Source organism: Oncorhynchus nerka, linkage group LG4 (genome assembly GCF_034236695.1).
Source record: "Oncorhynchus nerka isolate Pitt River linkage group LG4, Oner_Uvic_2.0, whole genome shotgun sequence".
Lineage (NCBI taxonomy): Eukaryota > Metazoa > Chordata > Actinopteri > Salmoniformes > Salmonidae > Oncorhynchus > Oncorhynchus nerka.
Window position 1 is genome coordinate 18,653,876 of NC_088399.1, and position 24,303 is coordinate 18,678,178.

The window sequence follows — 24,303 nt, forward strand, 5'->3', positions numbered from 1 at the left end:
TCAGCGTTGGGAGGTAGTAACATTTCTCAGCGTTAGGAGGTAGTAACATTTCTCAGCGTTGGGAGGTAGTAACATTTGGAAGCGTTGGGAGGTAGTAACAATTTTCAGCGTTGGGAGGTAGTAACATTTCTCGGCGTTGGGAGGTAGTAAAATTTTTCAGCGTTGGGAGGTAGTAACATTTCTCAGCGTTGGGAGGTAGTAACATTTTTCAGCGTTGGGAGGTAGTAACATTTTTCAGCGTTGGGAGGTAGTAACATTTTCCAGAGTTGGGAGGTAGTAACATTTGGAAGCGTTGGGAGATAGTGACATTTGGAAGCGTTGGGAGGTAGTAACATTTCTCAGCGTTGGGAGGTAGTAACATTTTTCAGAGTTGGGAGGTAGTAACATTTTTCAGCGTTGGGAGGTAGTAACATTTCTCAGCGTTGGGAGGTAGTGACATTTTTCAGCGTTGGGAGGTAGTAACATTTTTCAGCGTTGGGAGGTAGTAACATTTCTCGGCGTTGGGAGGTAGTAAAATTTTTCAGCGTTGGGAGGTAGTAACAGTTTTCACCGTTGGGAGGCAGTAACATTTTTCAGAGTTGGGAGGTAGTAACATTTTTCAGCGTTGGGACGTAGTAACATTTGGAAGTGTTGGGAGGTAGTAACATTTTTCAGCATTGGGAGGTAGTAACATTTTTCAGCGTTGGGAGGTAGTAACATTTCTCAGCGTTAGGAGGTAGTAACATTTCTCAGCGTTGGGAGGTAGTAACATTTGGAAGCGTTGGGAGGTAGTAAATTTGGAAGCGTTGGGAGGTAGTAACAATTTTCAGCGTTGGGAGGTAGTAACATTTCTCAGCGTTGGGAGGTAGTAAAATTTTTCAGCGTTGGGAGGTAGTAACATTTTCAGCGTTGGGAGGTAGTAACATTTTCAGCGTTGGGAGGTAGTAACATTTTCAGCGTTGGGAGGTAGTAACATTTTCCAGAGTTGGGAGGTAGTAACATTTGGAGCGTTGGGAGGTAGTTTTGGAGCGTTGGGAGGTAGTAACATTTCTCAGCGTTGGGAGGTAGTAACATTTTCAGAGTTGGGAGGTAGTAACATTTTCAGCGTTGGGAGGTAGTAACATTTCTCAGCGTTGGGAGGTAGTAACATTTTTCAGCGTTGGGAGGTAGTAACATTTGGAAGTGTTGGGAGGTAGTAACATTTTTCAGCATTGGGAGGTAGTAACATTTTTCAGCGTTGGGAGGTAGTAACATTTCTCAGCGTTAGGAGGTAGTAACATTTCTCAGCGTTGGGAGGTAGTAACATTTGGAAGCGTTGGGAGGTAGTAACATTTGGAAGCGTTGGGAGGTAGTAACATTTTCAGCGTTGGGAGGTAGTAACATTTCTCAGCAGCGTTGGGAGGTAGTAACATTTCTCAGCGTTGGGAGGTAGTAACATTTTTCAGCGTTGGGAGGTAGTAACATTTTTCAGCGTTGGGAGGTAGTAACATTTTCCAGAGTTGGGAGGTAGTAACATTTGGAAGCGTTGGGAGGTAGTGACATTTGGAAGCGTTGGGAGGTAGTAACATTTGGAAGTGTTGGGAGGTAGTAACATTTTTCAGCGTTGGGAGGTAGTAACATTTTTCAGCGTTGGGAGGTAGTAACATTTGGAAGTGTTGGGAGGTAGTAACATTTTTCAGCATTGGGAGGTAGTAACATTTTTCAGCGTTGGGAGGTAGTAACATTTCTCAGCGTTAGGAGGTAGTAACATTTCTCAGCGTTGGGAGGTAGTAACATTTGGAAGCGTTGGGAGGTAGTAACATTTGGGAGGGAGGTAGTAACAATTTTCAGCGTTGGGAGGTAGTAACATTTCTCGGCGTTGGGAGGTAGTAAAATTTTTCAGCGTTGGGAGGTAGTAACATTTCTCAGCGTTGGGAGGTAGTAACATTTTTCAGCGTTGGGAGGTAGTAACATTTTTCAGCGTTGGGAGGTAGTAACATTTTCCAGAGTTGGGAGGTAGTAACATTTTTCAGCGTTGGGAGGTAGTAACATTTTTCAGCGTTGGGAGGTAGTAACATTTCTCAGCGTTGGGAGGTAGTAACATTTCTCAGCGTTGGGAGGTAGTAACATTTTTCAGCGTTGGGAGGTAGTAACAGTTTTCAGCGTTGGGAGGTAGTAACATTTGGAAGCGTTGGGAGGTAGTAACATTTTTCAGCATTGGGAGGTAGTAACATTTTTCAGCGTTGGGAGGTAGTAACATTTTTCAGCGTTGGGAGGTAGTAACATTTTCAGCGTTGGGAGGTAGTAACATTTTTCAGCGTTGGGAGGTAGTAACATTTTTCAGCGTTGGGAGGTAGTAACATTTTCAGCGTTGGGAGGTAGTAACATTTGGAAGTGTTGGGAGGTAGTAACATTTTTCAGTGTTGGGAGGTAGTAACATTTTTCAGCATTGGGAGGTAGTAACATTTTTCAGTGTTGGGAGGTAGTAACAGTTTTCAGCGTTGGGAGGTAGTAACAGTTTTCAGCGTTGGGAGGTAGTAACAGTTTTCAGCGTTGGGAGGTAGTAACATTTGGAAGCGTTGGGAGGTAGTAACATTTCTCAGCGTTGGGAGGTAGTAACAGTTTTCAGCGTTGGGAGGTAGTAACATTTGGAAGCGATGGGAGATAGTAACATTTTTCAGCATTGGGAGATAGTAACAGTTTTCAGCGTTGGGAGGTAGTAACATTTTTCAGCGTTGGGAGGTAGTAACATTTTTCAGCGTTGGGAGGTAGTAACATTTTCAGCGTTGGGAGGTAGTAACATTTTCAGCGTTGGGAGGTAGTAACATTTTCAGCGTTGGGAGGTAGTAACATTTGGAGCGTTGGGAGGTAGTAACATTTTCAGCGTTGGGAGGTAGTAACATTTCTCAGCGTTGGGAGGTAGTAACATTTTCAGCGTTGGGAGGTAGTAACATTTTCAGCGTTGGGAGGTAGTAACATTTTTCAGCGTTGGGAGGTAGTAACATTTTCAGCGTTGGGAGGTAGTAACATTTTCAGCGTTGGGAGGTAGTAACATTTGGAAGCGTTGGGAGGTAGTAACATTTCTAGTAACATTTCTCAGCGTTGGGAGGTAGTAACATTTTTCAGCGTTGGGAGGTAGTAACATTTTTCAGCGTTGGGAGGTAGTAACATTTTCAGCGTTGGGAGGTAGTAATTTTTCAGCGTTTTAACATTTTTCAGCGTTGGGAGGTAGTAACATTTTCAGCGTTGGGAGGTAGTAAAATTTTTCAGCGTTGGGAGGTAGTAACATTTTCAGCGTTGGGAGGTAGTAACATTTTTCAGTGTTGGGAGGTAGTAACATTTTTCAGCGTTGGGAGGTAGTAACATTTGGAGGTTGGGAGGTAGTAACATTTTCAGCATTGGGAGGTAGTAACATTTTCAGCGTTGGGAGGTAGTAACATTTTTCAGCGTTGGGAGGTAGTAACATTTTCAGCGTTGGGAGGTAGTAACATTTTTCAGCGTTGGGAGGTAGTAACATTTGGAGCGTTGGGAGGTAGTAACATTTTCAGCGTTGGGAGGTAGTAACATTTTTCAGCGTTGGGAGGTAGTAAAATTTTTCAGCGTTGGGAGGTAGTAACATTTCAGCGTTGGGAGGTAGTAACATTTTCAGCGTTGGGAGGTAGTAACATTTTCAGCGTTGGGAGGTAGTAACATTTTCAGTGTTGGGAGGTAGTAACATTTTTCAGCATTGGGAGGTAGTAACATTTTTCAGCGTTGGGAGGTAGTAACATTTTCAGCGTTGGGAGGTAGTAACATTTTCAGCGTTGGGAGGTAGTAACATTTTCAGCGTTGGGAGGTAGTAACATTTTTTGGAAGTTGGGAGGTAGTAACATTTTTCAGCGTTGGGAGGTAGTAACATTTCTCAGCGTTGGGAGGTAGTAACATTTTCAGCGTTGGGAGGTAGTAACATTTTCAGCGTTGGGAGGTAGTAACATTTTCAGCGTTGGGTTGGGAGGTAGTAACATTTTTCAGGTAGTGACATTTGGAGGTAGGTAGTAACATTTTCAGCGTTGGGAGGTAGTAACATTTTCAGCGTTGGGAGGTAGTAACATTTTTCAGCGTTGGGAGGTAGTAACATTTTCAGCGTTGGGAGGTAGTAACATTTTTCAGCGTTGGGAGGTAGTAACATTTTTCAGCGTTGGGAGGTAGTAACATTTTCAGCGTTGGGAGGTAGTAACATTTTTCAGCGTTGGGAGGTAGTAACATTTTCAGTTGGGAGGTTAACATTTTTCAGCGTTGGGAGGTAGTAACATTTTCAGCGTTGGGAGGTAGTAACATTTTTCAGTGTTGGGAGGTAGTAACATTTTTCAGCGTTGGGAGGTAGTAACATTTTTCAGCGTTGGGAGGTAGTAACATTTTCAGCGTTGGGAGGTAGTAACATTTTCAGCGTTTTTTTTCAGCGTTGGGAGGTAGTAACATTTGGAAGCGTTGGGAGGTAGTAACATTTTCAGCGTTGGGAGGTAGTAACATTTCTCAGCGTTGGGAGGTAGTAACATTTTCAGCGTTGGGAGGTAATAACATTTTCAGGGGAGGTAGTAACATTTTCAGCGTTGGGAGGTAGTAACATTTTCAGCGTTGGGAGGTAGTAACATTTTTCAGCGTTGGGAGGTAGTAACATTTTTCAGAAGCGTTGGGAGGTAGTAACATTTTTCAGCGTTGGGAGGTAGTAACATTTTCAGCGTTGGGAGGTAGTAACATTTTTCAGCGTTGGGAGGTAGTAACATTTTCAGCGTTGGGAGGTAGTAACATTTTCAGCGTTGGGAGGTAGTAACATTTGGAAGTGTTGGGAGGTAGTAACATTTTTCAGCATTGGGAGGTAGTAACATTTTTGGGAGGTTTTTCAGGAGGTAGTAACAGCATTTTCAGTTGGGAGGTAGTAACATTTTTCAGCGTTGGGAGGTAGTAACATTTTCAGCGTTGGGAGGTAGTAACATTTTTCAGCATTGGGAGGTAGTAACATTTTTCAGCGTTGGGAGGTAGTAACATTTTTTGGGAGGTAGTAACATTTTTGGAGTTTCAGCGTGGGAGGTAGTAACATTTTCAGCGTTGGGAGGTAGTAACATTTTCAGCGTTGGGAGGTAGTAACAGTTTTCAGCGTTGGGAGGTAGTAACAGTTTTCAGCGTTGGGAGGTAGTAACATTTTCAGCGTTGGGAGGTAGTAACATTTTTCAGCGTTGGGAGGTAGTAACATTTTTCAGCGTTGGGAGGTAGTAACAGTTTTCAGCGTTGGGAGGTAGTAACAGTTTTCAGCGTTGGGAGGTAGTAACATTTTTCAGCGTTGGGAGGTAGTAACATTTCTCAGCGTTGGGAGGTAGTAACATTTTTCAGCGTTGGGAGGTAGTAACATTTTTCAGCGTTGGGAGGTAGTAACATTTTCAGCGTTGGGAGGTAGTAACATTTGGAAGCATTTTTCAGCATTGGGAGGTAGTAACATTTTTCAGCGTTGGGAGGTAGTAACATTTTCAGCGTTGGGAGGTAGCATTGGGGGAGGTAGTAACATTTTTCAGCGTTGGGAGGTAGTAACATTTTCAGCGTTGGGAGGTAGTAACATTTTTCAGCGTTGGGAGGTAGTAACATTTTTCAGCATTGGGAGGTAGTAAAATTTTGTAGTGTTGGGAGGTAGTAACAATTTTCAGCGTTGGGAGGTAGTAACAGTTTTCAGCGTTGGGAGGTAGTAACATTTTTCAGTGTTGGGAGGTAGTAACATTTTTCAGCGTTGGGAGGTAGTAACATTTTTCAGCGTTGGGAGGTAGTAACATTTTTCAGCGTTGGGAGGTAGTAACATTTTCAGCGTTGGGAGGTAGTAACATTTTTCAGTGTTGGGAGGTAGTAACATTTTTCAGTGTTGGGAGGTAGTAACATTTTTCAGCGTTGGGAGGTAGTAACATTTTTCAGCATTGGGAGGTAGTAACATTTTTCAGTGTTGGGAGGTAGTAACATTTTTCAGCGTTGGGAGGTAGTAACATTTTCAGCGTTGGGAGGTAGTAACATTTTTCAGCATTGGGAGGTAGTAACATTTTTCAGTGTTGGGAGGTAGTAACATTTGGAAGCGTTGGGAGGTAGTAACATTTGGAAGCGTTGGGAGGTAGTAACATTTTTCAGCATTGGGAGGTAGTAACATTTTTCAGCGTTGGGAAGTAGTAACATTTCTCAGCGTTAGGAGGTAGTAACATTTCTCAGCGTTGGGAGGTAGTAACATTTGGAAGCGTTGGGAGGTAGTAACATTTGGAAGCGTTGGGAGGTAGTAACAATTTTCAGCGTTGGGAGGTAGTAACATTTCTCGGCGTTGGGAGGTAGTAAAATTTTTCAGCGTTGGGAGGTAGTAACATTTCTCAGCGTTGGGACGTAGTAACATTTGGAAGCGTTGGGAGGTAGTAACAGTTTTCAGCGTTGGGAGGTAGTAACATTTTTCAGCGTTGGGAGGTAGTAACAGTTTTCAGCGTTGGGAGGTAGTAACAGTTTTCAGCGTTGGGAGGTAGTAACATTTTTCAGCGTTGGGAGGTAGTAACATTTGGAAGCGTTGGGAGGTAGTAACATCTTTTTTTTTTTTTACCTTTATTTTACTAGGCAAGTCAGTTAAGAACAAATTCTTATTTTCAATGACGGCCTAGGAACAGTGGGTTAACTGCCTGTTCAGGGGCAGAACGACAGATTTGTACCTTGTCAGCTCGGGGATTCGAACTTGCAACCTTTCGGTTACTAGTCCAACGCTCTAACCACTAGGCTACCCTGCCGCCCCAGCGTTGGGAGGTAGTAGCATTTGAAAGCGTTGGTAGGTAGTAACATTTTTCAGCGTTGGGAGGTAGTAACATTTTTCAGCGTTGGGAGGTAGTAACATTTCTCAGCGTTAGGAGGTAGTAACATTTCTCAGCGTTGGGAGGTAGTAACATTTGGAAGCATTGGGAGGTAGTAACATTTGGAAGCGTTGGGAGGTAGTAACATTTGGAAGCGTTGGGAGGTAGTAACATTTGGAAGCGTTGGGAGTTAGTAACAGTTTTCAGCGTTGGGAGGTAGTAACATTTTTCAGCATTGGGAGGTAGTAACATTTTTCAGCATTGGGAGGTAGTAAAATTTTTCAGCGTTGGGAGGTAGTAACATTTTTCAGCGTTGGGAGGTAGTAACATTTCTCAGCGTTGGGAGGTAGTAACATTTCTCAGCGTTGGGAGGTAGTAACATTTTTCAGCGTTGGGAGGTAGTAACAATTTTCAGCGTTGGGATGTAGTCACATTTCTCAGCGTTAGGAGGTAGTAACATTTCTCAGCGTTGGGAGGTAGTAACATTTGGAAGCGTTGGGAGGTAGTAACATTTTTCAGCGTTGGGAGGTAGTAACAGTTTTCAGCGTTGGGAGGTAGTAACATTTGGAAGCATTGGGAGGTAGTAACATTTGGAAGCATTGGGAGGTAGTAACATTTTTCAGCGTTGGGAGGTAGTAACATTTTTCAGCGTTGGGAGGTAGTAAAATTTTTCAGCGTTGGGAGGTAGTAACATTTGGAAGTGTTGGGAGGTAGTAAAATTTTTCAGCATTGGGAGGTAGTAACATTTTTCAGTGTTGGGAGGTAGTAACATTTTTCAGCGTTGGGAGGTAGTAACATTTGGAAGCGTTGGGAGGTAGTAACATTTTTCAGCATTGGGAGGTAGTAACATTTTTCAGTGTTGGGAGGTAGTAACAGTTTTCAGCGTTGGGAGGTAGTAACATTTTTCAGCGTTGGGAGGTAGTAACAGTTTTCAGCGTTGGGAGGTAGTAACATTTGGAAGCGTTGGGAGATAGTAACAGTTTTCAGCGTTGGGAGGTAGTAACAATTTTCAGCGTTGGGAGTTAGTAACATTTTTCAGCGTTGGGAGGTAGTAACATTTCTCAGCGTTGGGAGGTAGTAACATTTTTCAGCGTTGGGAGGTAGTAACATTTCTCAGCGTTGGGAGGTAGTAACATTTTTCAGCGTTGGGAGGTAGTAACATTTGGAAGCGTTGGGAGGTAGTAACATTTTTCAGCGTTGGGAGATATTAACATTTTTCAGCGTTGGGAGATAGTAACATTTGGAAGTGTTGGGATGTAGTAACATTTTTCAGCATTGGGAGGTAGTAACATTTTTCAGTGTTGGGAGGTAGTAACTTTTTTCAGCGTTGGGAGATAGTAACATTTTTCAGCGTTGGGAGGTAGTAACATTTGGAAGTGTTGGGAGGTAGTAACATTTGGAAGCGTTGGGAGGTAGTAACAGTTTTCAGCGTTGGGAGGTAGTAACATTTGGAAGCGTTGGGAGGTAGTAACAGTTTTCAGCGTTGGGAGGTAGTAACATTTGGAAGCGTTGGGAGGTAGTAACATTTGGAAGTGTTGGGAGGTAGTAACATTTGGAAGCGTTGGGAGGTAGTAACAGTTTTCAGCGTTGGGAGGTAGTAACATTTGGAAGTGTTGGGAGGTAGTAACATTTGGAAGCGTTGGGAGGTAGTAACATTTGGAAGTGTTGGGAGGTAGTAACATTTGGAAGCGTTGGGAGGTAGTAACAGTTTTCAGCGTTGGGAGGTAGTAACATTTGGAAGCGTTGGGAGGTAGTAACAGTTTTCAGCGTTGGGAGGTAGTAACATTTGGAAGCGTAAAGTATTTATTTGGGGGGTTGATCCAAAGACATAGTTTTTACTGTTTAATTGTTCACCAGTTCATGACCACACACACACACACACACACACACACACACACACACACCGATCACCACATCCCCATACGTCCCATGTCTGTGTGTGTTTGTATGTGTGTGTAATTGCATGCGTCATGTATGGGTCATTGTAGATCCAAATAAATAACTATAGATCAGTGAGTGTGTGTATGTGGGTGCGTGTAGGGGTCCTCACCTCATCTGATGAGCCATTCTCCACTCGGAAACGACCCGCTCTCTGTATGGCTCCGTCTGCATCACTAGAGATCAGCTAGAGGGAGAGAGAGAGAGAGAGAGAGAGAGAGAGAGAGAGAGAGAGAGAGAGAGAGAGAGAGAGAGAGAGAGAGAGAGAGAGAGAGAGAGAGAGAGAGAACAAGATTTTACAAATGAGAGAAGATAAAGAGAGAGAGAAAACAAGAACACGTTGAGACACATAAATAAACGTACAGTCAATAACACAAAATATTGTGATTGTGTGATTGTGTTTACTGCTCTCCATAGCAAAAGAGGAGGAAGTAGCCATCTTCACCTGTCTCTCCATCAACCTGACATTTCTTCTCACTGTGGAGACATGACATCCTCTCTCCTTTCCTTCCCCTCCTCCTCTCCTCTCACCCCCTTGCCCCGCATACCGCACAAAGCCTGGTTGCCTGGCAACCCAACACAGAACCTCTCCTCTCTGCTCTCTCCATCTTCTCCCTCTACTCAGTTGCTCTCTCCCTCTTCCCTCTCTAACTCTGTCTTCTGTCATTCTCTGAATGATATAGGGTATTCTATCTCAAGGCTATCAGACTGTTAAACAGCCACCATTGAGTGGCTGCTGCCAACACACTGTCATTGACACTGACCCAACTCCAGCCACTTTAATAATGGGAATTGATGGGAAATGATGTAAATATATCACTAGCCACTTTAAACAATGCTACCTTATATAATGTTACTTACCCTACATTATTCATCTCATATGCATACGTATATACTGTACTCTACATCATCGACTGCATCCTTATGTAATACATGTATCACTAGCCACTTTAACTATGCCACTTTGTTTACTTTGTCTACATACTCATCTCATATGTATATACTGTACTCGATACCATCTACTGTATGCTGCTCTGTACCATCACTCACTCATATATCCTTATGTACATATTCTTTATCCCCTTACACTGTGTATAAGACAGTAGTTTTAGAATTGTTAGTTAGATTACTTGTTGGTTATCACTGCATTGTCGGAACTAGAAGCACAAGCATTTCGCTACACTCGCATTAACATCTGCTAACCATGTGTATGTGACAAATAAAATTTGATTTGATTTGATTTGATTTGATAGGGTGTCTCTCTCCCTCTTCCCTCTCTAACTCTTCTGTCATTCTCTGAATGATATAGGGTGTCTCTCTCCCTCTTCCCTCTCTAACTCTTCTGTCATTATCTGAATGATATAGGGTGTCTCTCTCCCTCTTCCCTCTCTAACTCTGTCTTCTGTCATTCTCTGAATGATATAGGGTGTCTCTCTCCCTCTTCCCTCTCTAACTCTGTCTTCTGTCATTCTCTGAATGATATAGGGTGTCTCTCTCCCTCTTCCCTCTCTAACTCTGTCTTCTGTCATTCTCTGAATGATATAGGGTGTCTCTCTCCCTCTTCCTTCTCTAACTCTTCTGTCATTCTCTGAATGATATAGGGTGTTTCTCTCCCTCTTCCCTCTCTAACTCTTCTGTCATTCTCTGAATGATATAGGGTGTCTCTCTCCCTCTTCCCTCTCTAACTCTTCTGTCATTCTCTGAATGATATAGGGTGTCTCTCTCCCTCTTCCCTCTCTAACTCTTCTGTCATTCTCTGAATGATATAAAGTTGTGCTCTGCCAAAGTGATCACCAAAACGTGGCACAGTGCTGGCACACCGGACTCTCTCTGCATGCATGTGTGTGTGTTCTGCCGCAGATGGTCTATATTGGTCAGAAGAAGCCAAGAGGAGAACAGGAAGTCCAGGATGCTGACATGTGTGTTTATGGGGGGTTGGGGGTTATGCAATGTAGGCAGTTTTCCATGTCTATAATTCTATGCTGCACTGCAGCTCCTAGAGACTAGGACATTCTATCCACTCTTATATATCATAGTAATGGAATAAGTACAACACTGTGTATTAGGTCATGGTTTAAACTAGACGTCAACCGATTATGATTTTTCAACGCCGATACCCTGCAACGCAGGACAAGCTGGTAGGAACAGGCCTCTCTCTGGGCATGAGAGGACACTAGTAATATCATCAACCATGTGTAGTGATTATGTGAAGATCGATTGTTTTTTATAAGATAAGTTTAATGCTAGCTAGCAACTTACCTTGGCTCCTTGTAGCCACAAGGTCCTTTTGACGCTGCACTCGCGTAACAACAGGTGGTCAGCCTGTCACGCGGTCTCCTCGTGGAGTAACAGGTGGTCAGCCTGTCACGCGGTCTCCTCGTGGAGTAACAGGTGGTCAGCCTGTCACGCGGTCTCCTCGTGGAGTAACAGGTGGTCAGCCTGTCACGCGGTCTCCTCGTGGAGTAACAGGTGGTCAGCCTGTCACGCGGTCTCATCGTGGAGTAACAGGTGGTCAGCCTGTCACGCGGTCTCCTCGTGGAGTAACAGGTGGTCAGCCTGTCACGCGGTCTCCTCGTGGAGTAACAGGTGGTCAGCCTGTCACGCGGTCTCCTCGTGGAGTAACAGGTGGTCAGCCTGTCACGCGGTCTCCTCGTGGAGTAACAGGTGGTCAACCTGTCACGCGGTCTCCTCGTGGAGTAACAGGTGGTCAGCCTGTCACGCGGTCTCCTCGTGGATTGCAATGTAATCGGCCATAATCAGCGTCCAAAAAGGCTGATTACTGATTGTTACGAAAACTTGAAATCGGACCTAATTAATTGGCCATGAATCGGTTGACCTCTTGTTTTAACAGCAGTGTGTGAGATTCATGTGATTGAGACTGGGCCTATAGGGATGAGCTGGAGAAATCCTAGCTTCTCTACTCCAATATGCATATCCAATGTGGCTGTAAACAAATATAATCCCTCTACACATGCTGTTGTGGTGTGTGTGTGTGTGTGTGTGTGTGTGTGTGTGTGTGTGTGTGTGTGTGTTGCTTGTGTGCATTCATGTGCCTGTATATGTGTGTGTGTGTCATTGTTTATGTGTTTTTGTGTGCGGTTGTACGCATTCACAGGACTGTGTGTGTGTGTGTTTGCGTGTGTGTGTATGTGTATGTGTTTCTGTGTGCAGTTGTATGCGTTCACAGGACTGTGTTTGTGTGTGTGTGCTACTCTCAGGGGAGTGATGTCCCAGGTATAAGGTGCCACTGACTTATCAGCAGTAGAAGAGTATATTGAGGACTATACAATATGTGATGACATTAGAGAAACAGGCAGCAAGGCCTTATGAGATACAGGCAGCAAGGCCTTATGAGAAACAGGCAGCAAGGCCTTATGAGAAACAGGCAGCAAGACCTTATGAGATACAGGCAGCAAGGCCTTATGAGATACAGGCAGCAAGGCCTTATGAGATACAGGCAGCAAGGCCTTATGAGATACAGGCAGCAAGGCCTTATGAGATACAGGCAGCAAGGCCTTATGAGAAACAGCAGGACTCCACTAGTAGACTGCAGACCTTTACTATCCTTTTCACACGTACTGTAAACACACACACACACACAAACACACACACTCGCACACACACACAGCACACACTCGCACACACACAAACGCACACACTCGCGCACACACACACACACACACACACACACACACACACACACACACACACACACACACACACACACATACAGAGACACATACTCTCTATATGGAAATCTTTACCTCCCCTGTCCACAACTTGTGTGTGTGTGTGTGTGTGTGTCAGTAGGACAGTGTTGGGTCCTGTCTGGTTGAGTGTGTGAGTCAGTAGGACAGTGTTGGGTCCTGTCTGGTTGAGTGTGTGAGTCAGTAGGACAGTGTTGGGTCCTGTCTGGTTGAGTGTGTGCGTCAGTAGGACAGTGTTGGGTCCTGTCTTGTTGAGTGTGTGAGTCAGTAGGACAGTGTTGGGTCCTGTCTGGTTGAGTGTGTGAGTCAGTAGGACAGTGTTGGGTCCTGTCTGGTTGAGTGTGTGAGTCAGTAGGACAGTGTTGGGTCCTGTCTGGTTGAGTGTGTGAGTCAGTAGGACAGTGTTGGGTCCTGTCTGGTTGAGTGTGTGAGTCAGTAGGACAGTGTTGGGTCCTGTCTGGTTGAGTGTGTGCGTCAGTAGGATAGTGTTGGGACCTGTCTGGTTGAGTGTGTGAGTCAGTAGGACAGTGTTGGGTCCTGTCTGGTTGAATGTGTGAGTCAGTAGGACAGTGTTGGGTCCTGTCTGGTTGAGTGTGTGAGTCAGTAGGACAGTGTTGGGTCCTGTCTGGTTGTGTGTGAGTCAGTAGGACAGTGTTGGGTCCTGTCTGGTTGAGTGTGTGAGTCAGTAGGACAGTGTTGGGTCCTGTCTGGTTGAGTGTGTGAGTCAGTAGGACAGTGTTGGGTCCTGTCTGGTTGAGTGTGTGAGTCAGTAGGACAGTGTTGGGTCCTGTCTGGTTGAGTGTGTGAGTCAGTAGGACAGTGTTGGGTCCTGTCTGGTTGAGTGTGTGAGTCAGTAGGACAGTGTTGGGTCCTGTCTGGTTGAGTGTGTGAGTCAGTAGGACAGTGTTGGGTCCTGTCTGGTTGAGTGTGTGAGTCAGTAGGACAGTGTTGGGTCCTGTCTGGTTGAGTGTGTGAGTCAGTAGGACAGTGTTGGGTCCTGTCTGGTTGAGTGTGTGAGTCAGTAGGACAGTGTTGGGTCCTGTCTGGTTGAGTGTGTGAGTGATGAACGTGGAGTGAAGGTCTGAGCGGTGCTCTCTCGTCACCTCTCTACTCCTGCAACATTAACCGTCCAATCACAGGATAATGGAGGGAAAACCAATGCAGTGTGCAATGAGAGCACCACATCCCCTCCTCTGAGTGTGTGTGAGAGGGTGTGTGTGTGAATGTCAGAGAATAAGGGTGTGTGAGGGCAGAAAAGATCATTTGATTGTATGTGTGAAAAAGAGTGAAAGAAAGAAAAACAGAAAGAGTAGGTGTATGTATGTATGTATGTGTGTGTGTGTGTGTGTGTGTGTGTGTGTGTGTGTGTGTGCACGTGTGTGTGTGTGTGTGTGCACGTGTGTGTGTGTGCGTGTGCATGCTTATCTGTGTGTGATGCATGTGTGCATACGCCCCTGCTTCTAAATCATGCAACAGCAGAATAGTAGTGGAGGAAAAGCCTTCACTCTCATTATTCCCTGTGGATCTGCTGTGTGTTCCACTCAGAGCCAGAGAGAGGGAGGATAAGAGAGGGAGGGGAGGAGGAGAGGAGGGAGGGAGGATAAGAAGATGGGGAGCCCTCCCTGCTACGCAAGATACAGGTAGAAAGAGTGAGAGGAGAGAGAGAGAGAGAGAGAGAGAGAGAGAGAGAGAGAGAGAGAGAGAGAGAGAGAGAGAGAGAGAGAGGAAGAGGAAGAGAGAGAGAGAGAGAGAGAAAGAAAGAGAGAGAGAGAGAGAGAGAGAGAGAGAGAAAGAGAGAGAGAGGGGGGGGGGCAACCAGTGGAACACAAATAACTTTGTAAATACAACTTATATTTATCTGTTTATTTTACCTTTCATACTTCAACTATTTGCACATTGTTACAACACTGTACATAGCCAATAATGTAACATTTGAAATGTCTATATTCTTTTAAAATTTTGTGAGGGTAATGTTTACTAATGTTTCCCTTGTTTATTTCCCTTTTGTTTATTGTCTATTCCATTTGCTTTGGCAATGTAAACATATGTTTCCCATACCAGTAAAGCCCATTGAATTGAATTGAATTGAGAGAGAGCGACAGAGTAAGTAGGGTGCAGGAAATGAGAGAGTGGCAGATACAAAACCAGAGGGGGACAGAGAGAGAAAGTGGTACATGGTAAACAACCGAAAGAAGAATGATAAAATAATAATAGCCGTCTATACAGTGGTAACCCCATGGGTGAGCGTGGTAACCCCATGGGTGAGAGTGGTAACCCCATGGGTGAGAGTGGTAACCCCATGGGTGAGAGTGGTAACCCCATGGGTGAGAGTGGTAACCCCATGGGTGAGCGTGGTAACCCCATGGGTGAGAGTGGTAACCCCATGGGTGAGAGTGGTAACCCCATGGGTGAGCGTGGTAACCCTAAAGTTTATTGATAGCCTGCCTGGATAAGACACACACACAATTATACACAGTACACATCTTAAATAGCTCCCATTTTGCGTTGCAGCTCAAACATTTCACAAACACAATTGAGCCCTCAGTGTACTAAAAGGGGCTGTGATTTCCCCCGAGGCCTGCAGGAGAGAGGAGAGGACTGCTGTTTAGATAGAGATGGAGGGTGAGGGAGGGAGGGGAAAGGGTGAGAGAGTGAGGGAAGGGGGAGATAAGAAGGAGAGGGGGAGATAAGAGGGAGAGAGGATGGGAGGGGGGGAGAAAGGGAGATAGCTGATAGATACTTGATCTCATCAGAGTGACTGTTTATGCACACTCATGGGTCATAGGAGAGAGGGATATATATATATATATATATATATATATATATATATATATATAGAGAGAGAGAGAGAGAGAGAGAGAGAGAGAATGAGAGAAAATGTTGGAGAGAGTGTGAGAGATCCCAGAAATGTTCCATACACACAAAGCTTATTTCTCTCAAATGTGCACAAATTTGTTTACATCCCTGCTAGTGAGCATTTCTCCTTTGCCAAGATAATCCATCCACCTGAAAGGTGTGGCACATCAAGAAGCTGATTAAACAGCATGTTCATTACACAGGTGCACCTTGTGCTGGGGACAATAAAAGGCCACTCTAAAATGTGCAGTTTTGTCACACAACACAATGCCACAGATGTCTCACGTTTTGAAGGAAGATGTAATTGGCATGCTGACTGCAGGAATGCCCACCAGAGTTGTTGCCAGAGAATTTATTTTTCATTTCTCTACCATAAGCCGCCTCCAACATAATTTTTGAGAATTTGTCAGTACATCCAACCGACCTCACAACAGCAGACCACATGTAACCACGCCAGCCTTTTTGTGGGTAAAAAACTAATTCTGATTGGCTGGATGTGGCTCCCTAATGGGTGGGCCTATGCCCTCCCAGGACCACGCATGTCTGCACCCATGACCAGTCATGTGAAATCCATAGATTAGGGCCTAATGCATTGACTGACTTCGTTTTAGGAACTGTAACTCAGTAAAATCGTTGAAATTGTTGCATGTTGCATTGAACAAGGTTCATGAAGTCAATAACTTGCTTGTAACAAATTACATTCATATTCTGACTATCTCTGAAACTCACTTAGATAATACTTTTGATGATACAGTGGTAGCAATACATGGTTATAACATCTACCGAAAAGACAGAAATGCCAATGGGGGCGGTGTTGCGGTCTATATTCAGAACCACATTCCTGTAAAGCTTAGAAAGGATCTCATGTTAATATGGCTACAGGTTCATCTGCCTCACCTGAAGCCCATTATTGTGGGAAGCTGCTATAGACCACCAAGTGCTAACATTCAGTATCTGGATAATATGTGTGAAATGCTTGATAATGTGATATCAACAGAGAGGTATATTTCCTGGTGACTTAAATATTGACTGGCTTTCATCAAGCTGCCCACTCAAGAAAAAGCTTCAAACTGTAACCAGTGCCTGCAACCTGGTTCAGGTTATCAGTCAACCTACTAAGGTTGTTACAAACAGCACATGAATGAAATCATCAACATGTATTGATCACATTTTTACTGACACTGCAGATATTTGCTTTAAAGCAGTGTCCAAATCCATTGGATGTAGTGATCACAATATAATAGCCATATCTAGGAAAACCAAAGTTCCAAAGGCTGGGCTTAATATAGTGAATAAGAGGTCATACAATAAGTTTTGTAGTGATTCATATGTTGATGATGTAAAGAATATTTGCTGGTTTGTGGTGTGTAATAAGGAGCAACCAGACGCTGCACTTGACGCATTTATGAAATGACTTATTCCAGTTACTAACAAGCACGCACCCATTAAGAAAATTACTGTAAAAACTGTTCATTGATGAGGAATTAAAAAATGGTATGGAAAGGTATGGCAATAAGTCTGGCAGCACAACCAATTGGCAAATGTACTGCAAATTGAGAATTTTTTAATATTTTTTTTTTTTAACCTTTATTTAACTAGGCAAATCAGTTAAGAACAAATTCTTATTTTCAATGATGGCCTAGGAACAGTGGGTTAACTGCCTTGTTCAGGGGCAGAATGACAGATTTTTACCTTGACAGCTCGGGGATTCGATCTTGCAACCTTTCAGTTACTAGTACAATGCTCTAACCACTAGGCTACCTGACACTCCAAATCATGTGACTAAACTAAATACAAATCCAATTAAACTATACTATGAAACAATTGGATTAAAATAATGATAGCACTTGCACTTCAGTTAAAAAGTTAAAAAGATTTGTAGCACCTTAAATGATATTTTGGGCAAAATACTGCACAAAATACCCCACAAATTATCAAGGCACACCTGTTAATTGAAATGCTTTCCAGGTGACTACCTCATGAACCTGGTTGAGGGAATGCCAAAAGTGTGCAAAGCTGTCATCAAGGTAAAGGGTGGCTACTTTGAAAAATATAAAATATATTTTGATCCATAGGTGTTATTTCATAGTTGTGATGTCTTCACTATTATTCCACAATGTAGAACATAGTCAAAATCATTCAGAAAACCCCCGGACTTAGTAGGTGTGTCTAAACCTTTGACTGGTTCTGTATATTTGTATTGATTTATTTAGACCTTATTGGGGAACCCTGGTCTAAGCTCGAATGGCTCCAATAGTGATGTTATGGAGCAGTAGACCTTAGAACGCATGTGGGCCGTTCTGGGAGGCTGTGGCTGCTTGAGGTGCCTTGTGTTGGGCACGCTCTTCAGGCGAGCCTGAAGATCACAAAGAAAGAGATTGAGAGAGATGGTGTGATGTCAGAACTTGTGGTAGGCCGTCATTGTAAATAATAATTTATTCTTAACTGACTTACCTAGTTAAATAAAGGTTAAATACAATTAAATAAATACAAAGTGTGTGTGTGTGTGTGTGGTACAGTAGTTCTTAGACCACCAAGGGCCATTGTTTATCCCCCAGTCACAGAAATGGTCTATAGCCCCAGTGATTTCCAACCGGATGACAGAGTAATGTTTCCAGCACAGCAAACATTCAATTCAATACAACTTTATTTATGTCCACATGGATGAAACAGCCTTTAGGTAAACACAAGAGGCAGGTCTCTAAATACGCAGAGTCACCTTGAAAAACAACATGGTCAGTGGTGGGAAAAGTACCACATATTCATATTTGAGTAGAAGTAAAACATTCTAGTAAATGCTATACATTATATGAAGCCAACCAGACAGCACCATGTTATTTTTTTTTTGTAGACAGACAGGGGCACACCCCAACACTCAGACATCATTTACAAACGTAGTATTTGTGTTTAGTGAGTCCGCCAGATCAGAGGCAGTAGGGATGACAATGCATGAATTGGACCATAATTCTGTCCTGCCTGAGCATTCGAAATGTACATTTTTGGTGTCAGGGAAAATGTATGGGAGGAAAAAGTACATATTTTCTTTAGGAATGTAGTGGGAGTAAAAGTAAATGTTGTCAGAAATATAAATATTAAAGTACATATACTGCAGAAAACTACTTAAGTAGCACTTTAAAGTATTTTTACTTAAGTACTTTACACCACTGACTATGGTTAGCATTAGCTACAGTAAACAACCCAAATTACATTTTGATGGAATCAGTTGACCGACAACAAACCAAACCTTAATATTGGCATCAGTGACAACATTCACCCGCGACAAACCAAAGCAATAGAAAGATGTCTTTACCAACTGTTTTCTGACTCAGTTTGTCTGTTATTATTGTATAGTCCCAACTAACAGCCAATAAAAGTGGCCAAGATAAGCTAAATGCATGGTGAATGTAAGGTTAGAGGGAATGAATGGTAGCTTTTAGCCTAGCGACCGTTAGCATTGGACGACCTGTCGTGTGTTCATACCCAGTTTGGTAAGTGCTATAATAGCATATTAGCCCTAGCAAAACAGCAATGTTGTGTCCCCAACAATAACTTCACAATGGAAGCAACGTTACATGTCACCACAAAAGCCATGGCCCTTGGCATGGGAAACAACTACTTCTAGGTAGGAGAGCAGGTGACGTCACCAATACAAATCAAATCAAACTTTTTTTATTTGTCACATGCGCCGACTACACGGTAAGTGTAGACCTTACCGTTAAATGCTTACTTACAAGCCCTTAACCAACAATGCAGTTCAAGAAGAGTTAAGAAAATATTTACCAAATAAACTAAAGTAAAAAAATGTTTTTTTAAAGTAACGCAATAAGAATAACAATAACAAGGCTCTATACAGGGGGTAAAGTCAGTATGCAGGGGTACAGGTTAGTTGAGGTCATTTGTACATGTAGGTAGGGATGAAGTGACTATGCATAGATAATAAACAACGAGTAGCAGCATTGTACAAAAGGGGGGTCAATGTAAATTGTCCGGTGGCAATTTTATTAATTGTTCAGCAGTCTTATGGCTTGGGGGTAGAAGCTGTTGAGGAGCCTTTTGGTCCTAGATTTGGCGCTCCGGTACCGCTTGCAATGCGGTAGTAGAGAAAACAGTCTATAACTTGGGCTTTCCTCTGACACGCCTATGATATAAATCAAATCAAATCAAATGTATTTATATAGCCCTTCGTACATCAGCTGATATCTCAAAGTGCTGTACAGAAACAGATATACGTCCTGGATGGCAGGACGTTTGGCTCCAGTGATGTCCTGGGCCGTATGTACTACTCTCTGCCGAGCAGTTGTCCTAACAGGCATTGATGCAACCGGTCAGGATGCTCTGGTGCAGCTGGGGACCCATAACAAATCTTTTCAGTCTCCTGAGGAGGATTAGGTTTCGTCGTGCCCTCTTCACGACTGTCTTGGTGTGTTTGGACCATGATAGTTCGTTGGTGATGTGGACACCTGTAGTCCACATCAGCTCCTTTGTCTTGCTCACATTGAGGGAGAGGTTCTTGTCCTGGCACCACACTGCCAGGTCTCTGACCACCTCTCTACAGGCCATCTCATCATTGTCGGTGATCAGGCCTACCACTGTTGTGTCATCAGCAAACTTAATGATGGTGTTGGAGTCGTATTTGGCCACGCAGTTGTGGGTGAACAGGGAGTAAAGGAGGGGACTAAGTACACACCCCCGAGGAGCCCTAGTGTTAAGGATCAGCGTGGCAGACGTGTTGTTGCCTACTCTTACCACATGGGGGCGGCCCATCAGGAAGTCCAGGATCCAGTTGCTGAGGGAGGTGTTTAGTCCCAGTGTCCTTAGCTTATTGATGAGCTTCGTGGGCACTATGGTGTTGAACACTGAGCTGTAGTCACTGAAACGCATTCTCATGTAGGTGTTTCTTTTGTCCAGGTGGGAAAGGGCAGTGTGGAGTGCAATTGAGATTGCGTCATCTGTGGATCTGTTGGGGTGGTATGCGAATTTTGGTGGGTCTATGGTGTCCGGGAGGATGGTGTTGATGTGAGCCATGACCAGCCTTTCAAAGCACTTCATGGCTACCGACGTGAGTACTACGGGGCGGTAATCATTTAGGCAGGTTACCTTCGCTTCCTTGGGCACAGGGACTATGGTGGTCTGCTTGAAACATGTAGGTATTACAGGCTTGGTCAGGGAGAGGTTGAAAATGTCAGTGAAGACTCTTGACAGTTGGTCCGCGTATGCTTTGAGTACATGTACTGGTAATCTGTCTGCCCCAGCGGCTTTGTGAATGTTGACCTGTTTAAAGGTTTTGTTCACATCGGCTACCGAGAGCATTATCACACAATCATTCAGACAGCTGGTGCTCTTGTGCATGCTACAGTGTTGCTTGCCTCAAAGCGAGCATAAAAGGCATTTAGCTCATCTGGTAGGCTCGCGTCACTAGGCAGCTCACGTCTGGGTTTCCCTTTGTAGTCCGTAATAGTTTTCAAACCCTCCCACATCCGAAAAGCATCAGAGCCGGTCTAGTAGGATTCAATCTTAATCCTGTATTGACACTTTGCTTGTTTGATGGTTCGTCTGAGGCCATAGCGAGATTTCTTTATGAGCATCCAGGTTAGTCTCCCATTGCTTGAAAGCGGAATCTCTAGCCTTTAGCTTGATGCGGATTTTGCCTGTAATCCATGGCTTCTGGTTGGAATATGTACGTACGGCCACTGTGGGGACGACACTGTCAATGCACTTATTGATGAAGCCGATGACTGAGGTGGTGTTCTCCTCAATGCCATTGGATGAATCCCAGAACATATTCCAGTCTGTGCTAGCAAAACAGTCCTGTACTGTAGCATCCGCGTCATCTGACCACTTCCATATTGAGCGAGTCACTGGTACTTCCTGCTTTAGTTTTTGCTTGTAAGCAGGAATCAGGAGGATATAATTATGGTCAGATTTGCCAAATGGAGTGCAGGGGAGAGCCTTGTATGCATCTCTGTGTGTGACATGCTGGTAAAATTGTGTATGCATCCTCTGGTTGCACATGTGACATGCTGATAAAATTTGGTTAAACTGATTTAAGTTTGCCTAATTTAATGTCCCCGGCCACTAGAAGTGCCGCTTCTGGGTGAGCATTTTCTTCTTTGCTTATGGCCTTTTAGAGTTGGTTGAGAGCGGTCTTAGTGCCAGCTTCGTTCTGGGGTGGTAAATAGACAGCTGCGAATAATATAGATCAGATCTCTCTCAGTAGATAGTGTGGTCAGCTTATCATAAGGTACTCTACCTCAGGCGAGCAATAACTTGAGACTTCTTTAATATTAGACATCGCGCACCAGCTGTTAATGACAAATAGTCACACACCCCCACCCATTGTCTTACCAGACGTAGCTTCTCTGTTCTGCCAGTGCATGCTACTAGCGTAAACACAGCTAACTAGATAACCATTCCACATTGGCAAGAAAGGCCACATACACATACAGTGTTAATGTGTGTGTCAGTCTGTGTGTGTGTGTGTGTGTGTGTGTGTGTTTTTGTCTGTCTGTTTGTTTATGATATGATTGTGTAAGGATGGCATGGGGGGATAATGGGAGCCCTATGTGGGCTGGCAGACAGGACAGAGAGTGTAATGGAGGTGGAGTTCTAGTCTTGAAAACATTATAGGGAGAGGGGGATGAGAAGGTTAGGGAGGGATTGAGGGGTGACAGGGGCTGAGAGTGGCCTCACTGAGGGGCACAGTTAGCCAGAATCACATGGTGGATGCTGAAGAGAGGACGGCTTCACTCTAAAGCTGTCGCCCTCTGTTTATGTCACAGCCTGCCTTGTCACATCTCATTCCCTTCCAGCTGAGGTGTGTGTGTGTTTGCATGTATGTGTGTGTGTTTGCGTGCGTGTGTGTGTGTGTTTGCGTGTGTGTGTGTGTGTGTGTGTATTTTAATTTATTTACTTTGCATTACAGAAAGCTGGTCAAATAAACAATCTAAATATATAGATTTGAATCAAAAGCAGAAAACAGTCAGTAATGAGTGTGAAGGGATGTTTCTAAATGTTTTCTTTACATGAATGACTGGTTCTGGATCAAACTGAACCCCTTCATTAAGGATGGTGAGAGCCTAACACACACACTTAAACCAATAAGTTATTTTACATATACAGAGACATGCACGCACACATATACACACAGACTTACATAGACTCCTACCCTCTCCTTCCTCTCACTCTTTCTCTTTATTCTTCTGTCTGTCAGCAGCAATTCCATTCAAAGTAATGCAAAGCCTGATTGTGTGATGTACAATAAAGACAAACAAGCGACCATTAAAGTGATGTCACCCAAACCTGACAGCCTTTGATTAAACCATCACAGATTGAATTGACATCAAATTAAGCTAATAGCATTTTATACAGAAATACACACCTTGACAGGGTGAGGAGGGCAACCCCCCTGCCTCCCCTACCACCATGCCTCCCCTGCCGCCCTGCCTCCCCTACCGCCCTGCTGACCTGCATCACCTACCCCCTGCCTCCCCTACCGCCCTGCCTCCCCTACCGCCCTGCCTCCCCTACCGCCCTGCCGCCCCTACCGCTCTGCCTCCTCTACCGCCCTGCCTCCCCTACCGCCCTGCCGCCCCTACCGCCCTGCCTCCCCTACCGCCCTGCTGCCCCTACCGCTCTGCCTCCCATGCCGCCCTGCCTCCCCTACCGCCCTGCCGCCACTACCGCCCTGCCTCCCTACCGCCCTGCCTCCCCCTACCCCCTGCTGCCCCTACCGCCCTGCCTCCCCTACCGCCCTGCCTCCCCTACTGCCCTGCCTCCCCTACCGGCCTGCTGCCCCTACCGCCCTGCCTCCCCTACCGCCCTGCCTCCCCTACCGTCCTGCCTCCCCCTACCGCTCTGCCTCCCCTACCGCCCTGCTTCCCCTACCGCCCTGCTGCCCCTACCGCTCTGCCTCCCCTACCGCCCTGCCTCCCCTACCGCCCTGCTGCCCCTACCGCCCTGCCTCCCCTACCGCCCTGCCGCCCCTTACCGCCCTGCCTCCCCTACCGCCCTGCCTCCCCTACCGCCTGCCTCCCATACCGCCTTGCTGCCCATACCGCCCTGCCTCCCCTACCGCCCTGCTGCCCCTACCGCTCTGCCTCCCCCTACCGCCCTGCCTCCCTACCGCCCTGCCGCCCCTACCGCCCTGCCTCCCCTACCGCCCTGCTGCCCCTACCGCCCTGCCTCCCCTACCGCCCTGCCTCCCCTACCGCCCTGCCTTCCCTACCGCCCTGCTGCCCCTACCGCCCTGCCTCCCTACCGCCCTGCCTCCCCTACCGTCCTGCTTCCCCTACCGCTCTGCCTCCCCTACCGCCCTGCCTCCCCTACCGCCCTGCCTCCCCTACCGCCCTGCTGCCCCTACCGCTCTGCCTCCCCTACCGCCCTGCCTCCCCTACCGCCCTGCTGCCCCTACCGCCCTGCCTCCCCTACCGCCCTGCTGCCCCTTACAGCTCTGCCTCCCCTACCGCCCTGCCTCCCCTACCGCCCTGCCTCCCATACTGCCTTGCCGCCCATACCGCCCTGCCTCCCCTACCGCCCTGCTGCCCCTACCGCTCTGCCTCCCCTACCGCCCTGCCTCCCCTACCGCCCTGCCACCCCTATCGCCCTGCCTCCCCTACCGCCCTGCTGCCCCTACCGCCCTGCCTCCCCTACCGCCCTGCCTCCCCTACCGCCCTGCCTCCCCTACCGGCCTGCTGCCCCTACCGCCCTGCCTCCCCTACCGCCCTGCCGCCCCTACCGCCCTGCCTCCCCTACCGCCCTGCCTCCCCTACCGCCCTGCTGCCCCTACCGCTCTGCCTCCTCTGCCGCCCTGCCTCCCCTACCGCCCTGCTGCCCCTACCGCCCTGCCTCCCCTACCGCCCTGCCTCCCCTACCACCCTGCTGCCCCTAGCGCTCTGCCTCCCCTACCGCCCTGCTGCCCCTTACCGCCCTGCCTCCCCTACCGCCCTGCCTCCCCCTACCGCCCTGCCTCCCATACCGCCTTGCTGCCCATACCGCCCTGCCTCCCCTACCGC

At 45.8% G+C, this 24,303-nt stretch overlaps 1 protein-coding gene across 3 annotated transcripts in view; it reads right to left on the reverse strand.

Annotated features, from left to right (window-relative positions):
- garnl3 (GTPase activating Rap/RanGAP domain like 3) overlaps nucleotides 1-24,303 on the reverse strand; it is a 331,807-nt gene that overhangs the window by 231,627 nt on the left and 75,877 nt on the right. For all 3 annotated transcript variants that reach the window (XM_065017302.1, XM_065017300.1, XM_065017301.1), the window contains exon 3: nucleotides 8,842-8,916. In XM_065017302.1, coding sequence (XP_064873374.1) covers nucleotides 8,842-8,916 — 75 coding nt within the window. The remainder of the gene's footprint in view (nucleotides 1-8,841; nucleotides 8,917-24,303) is intronic.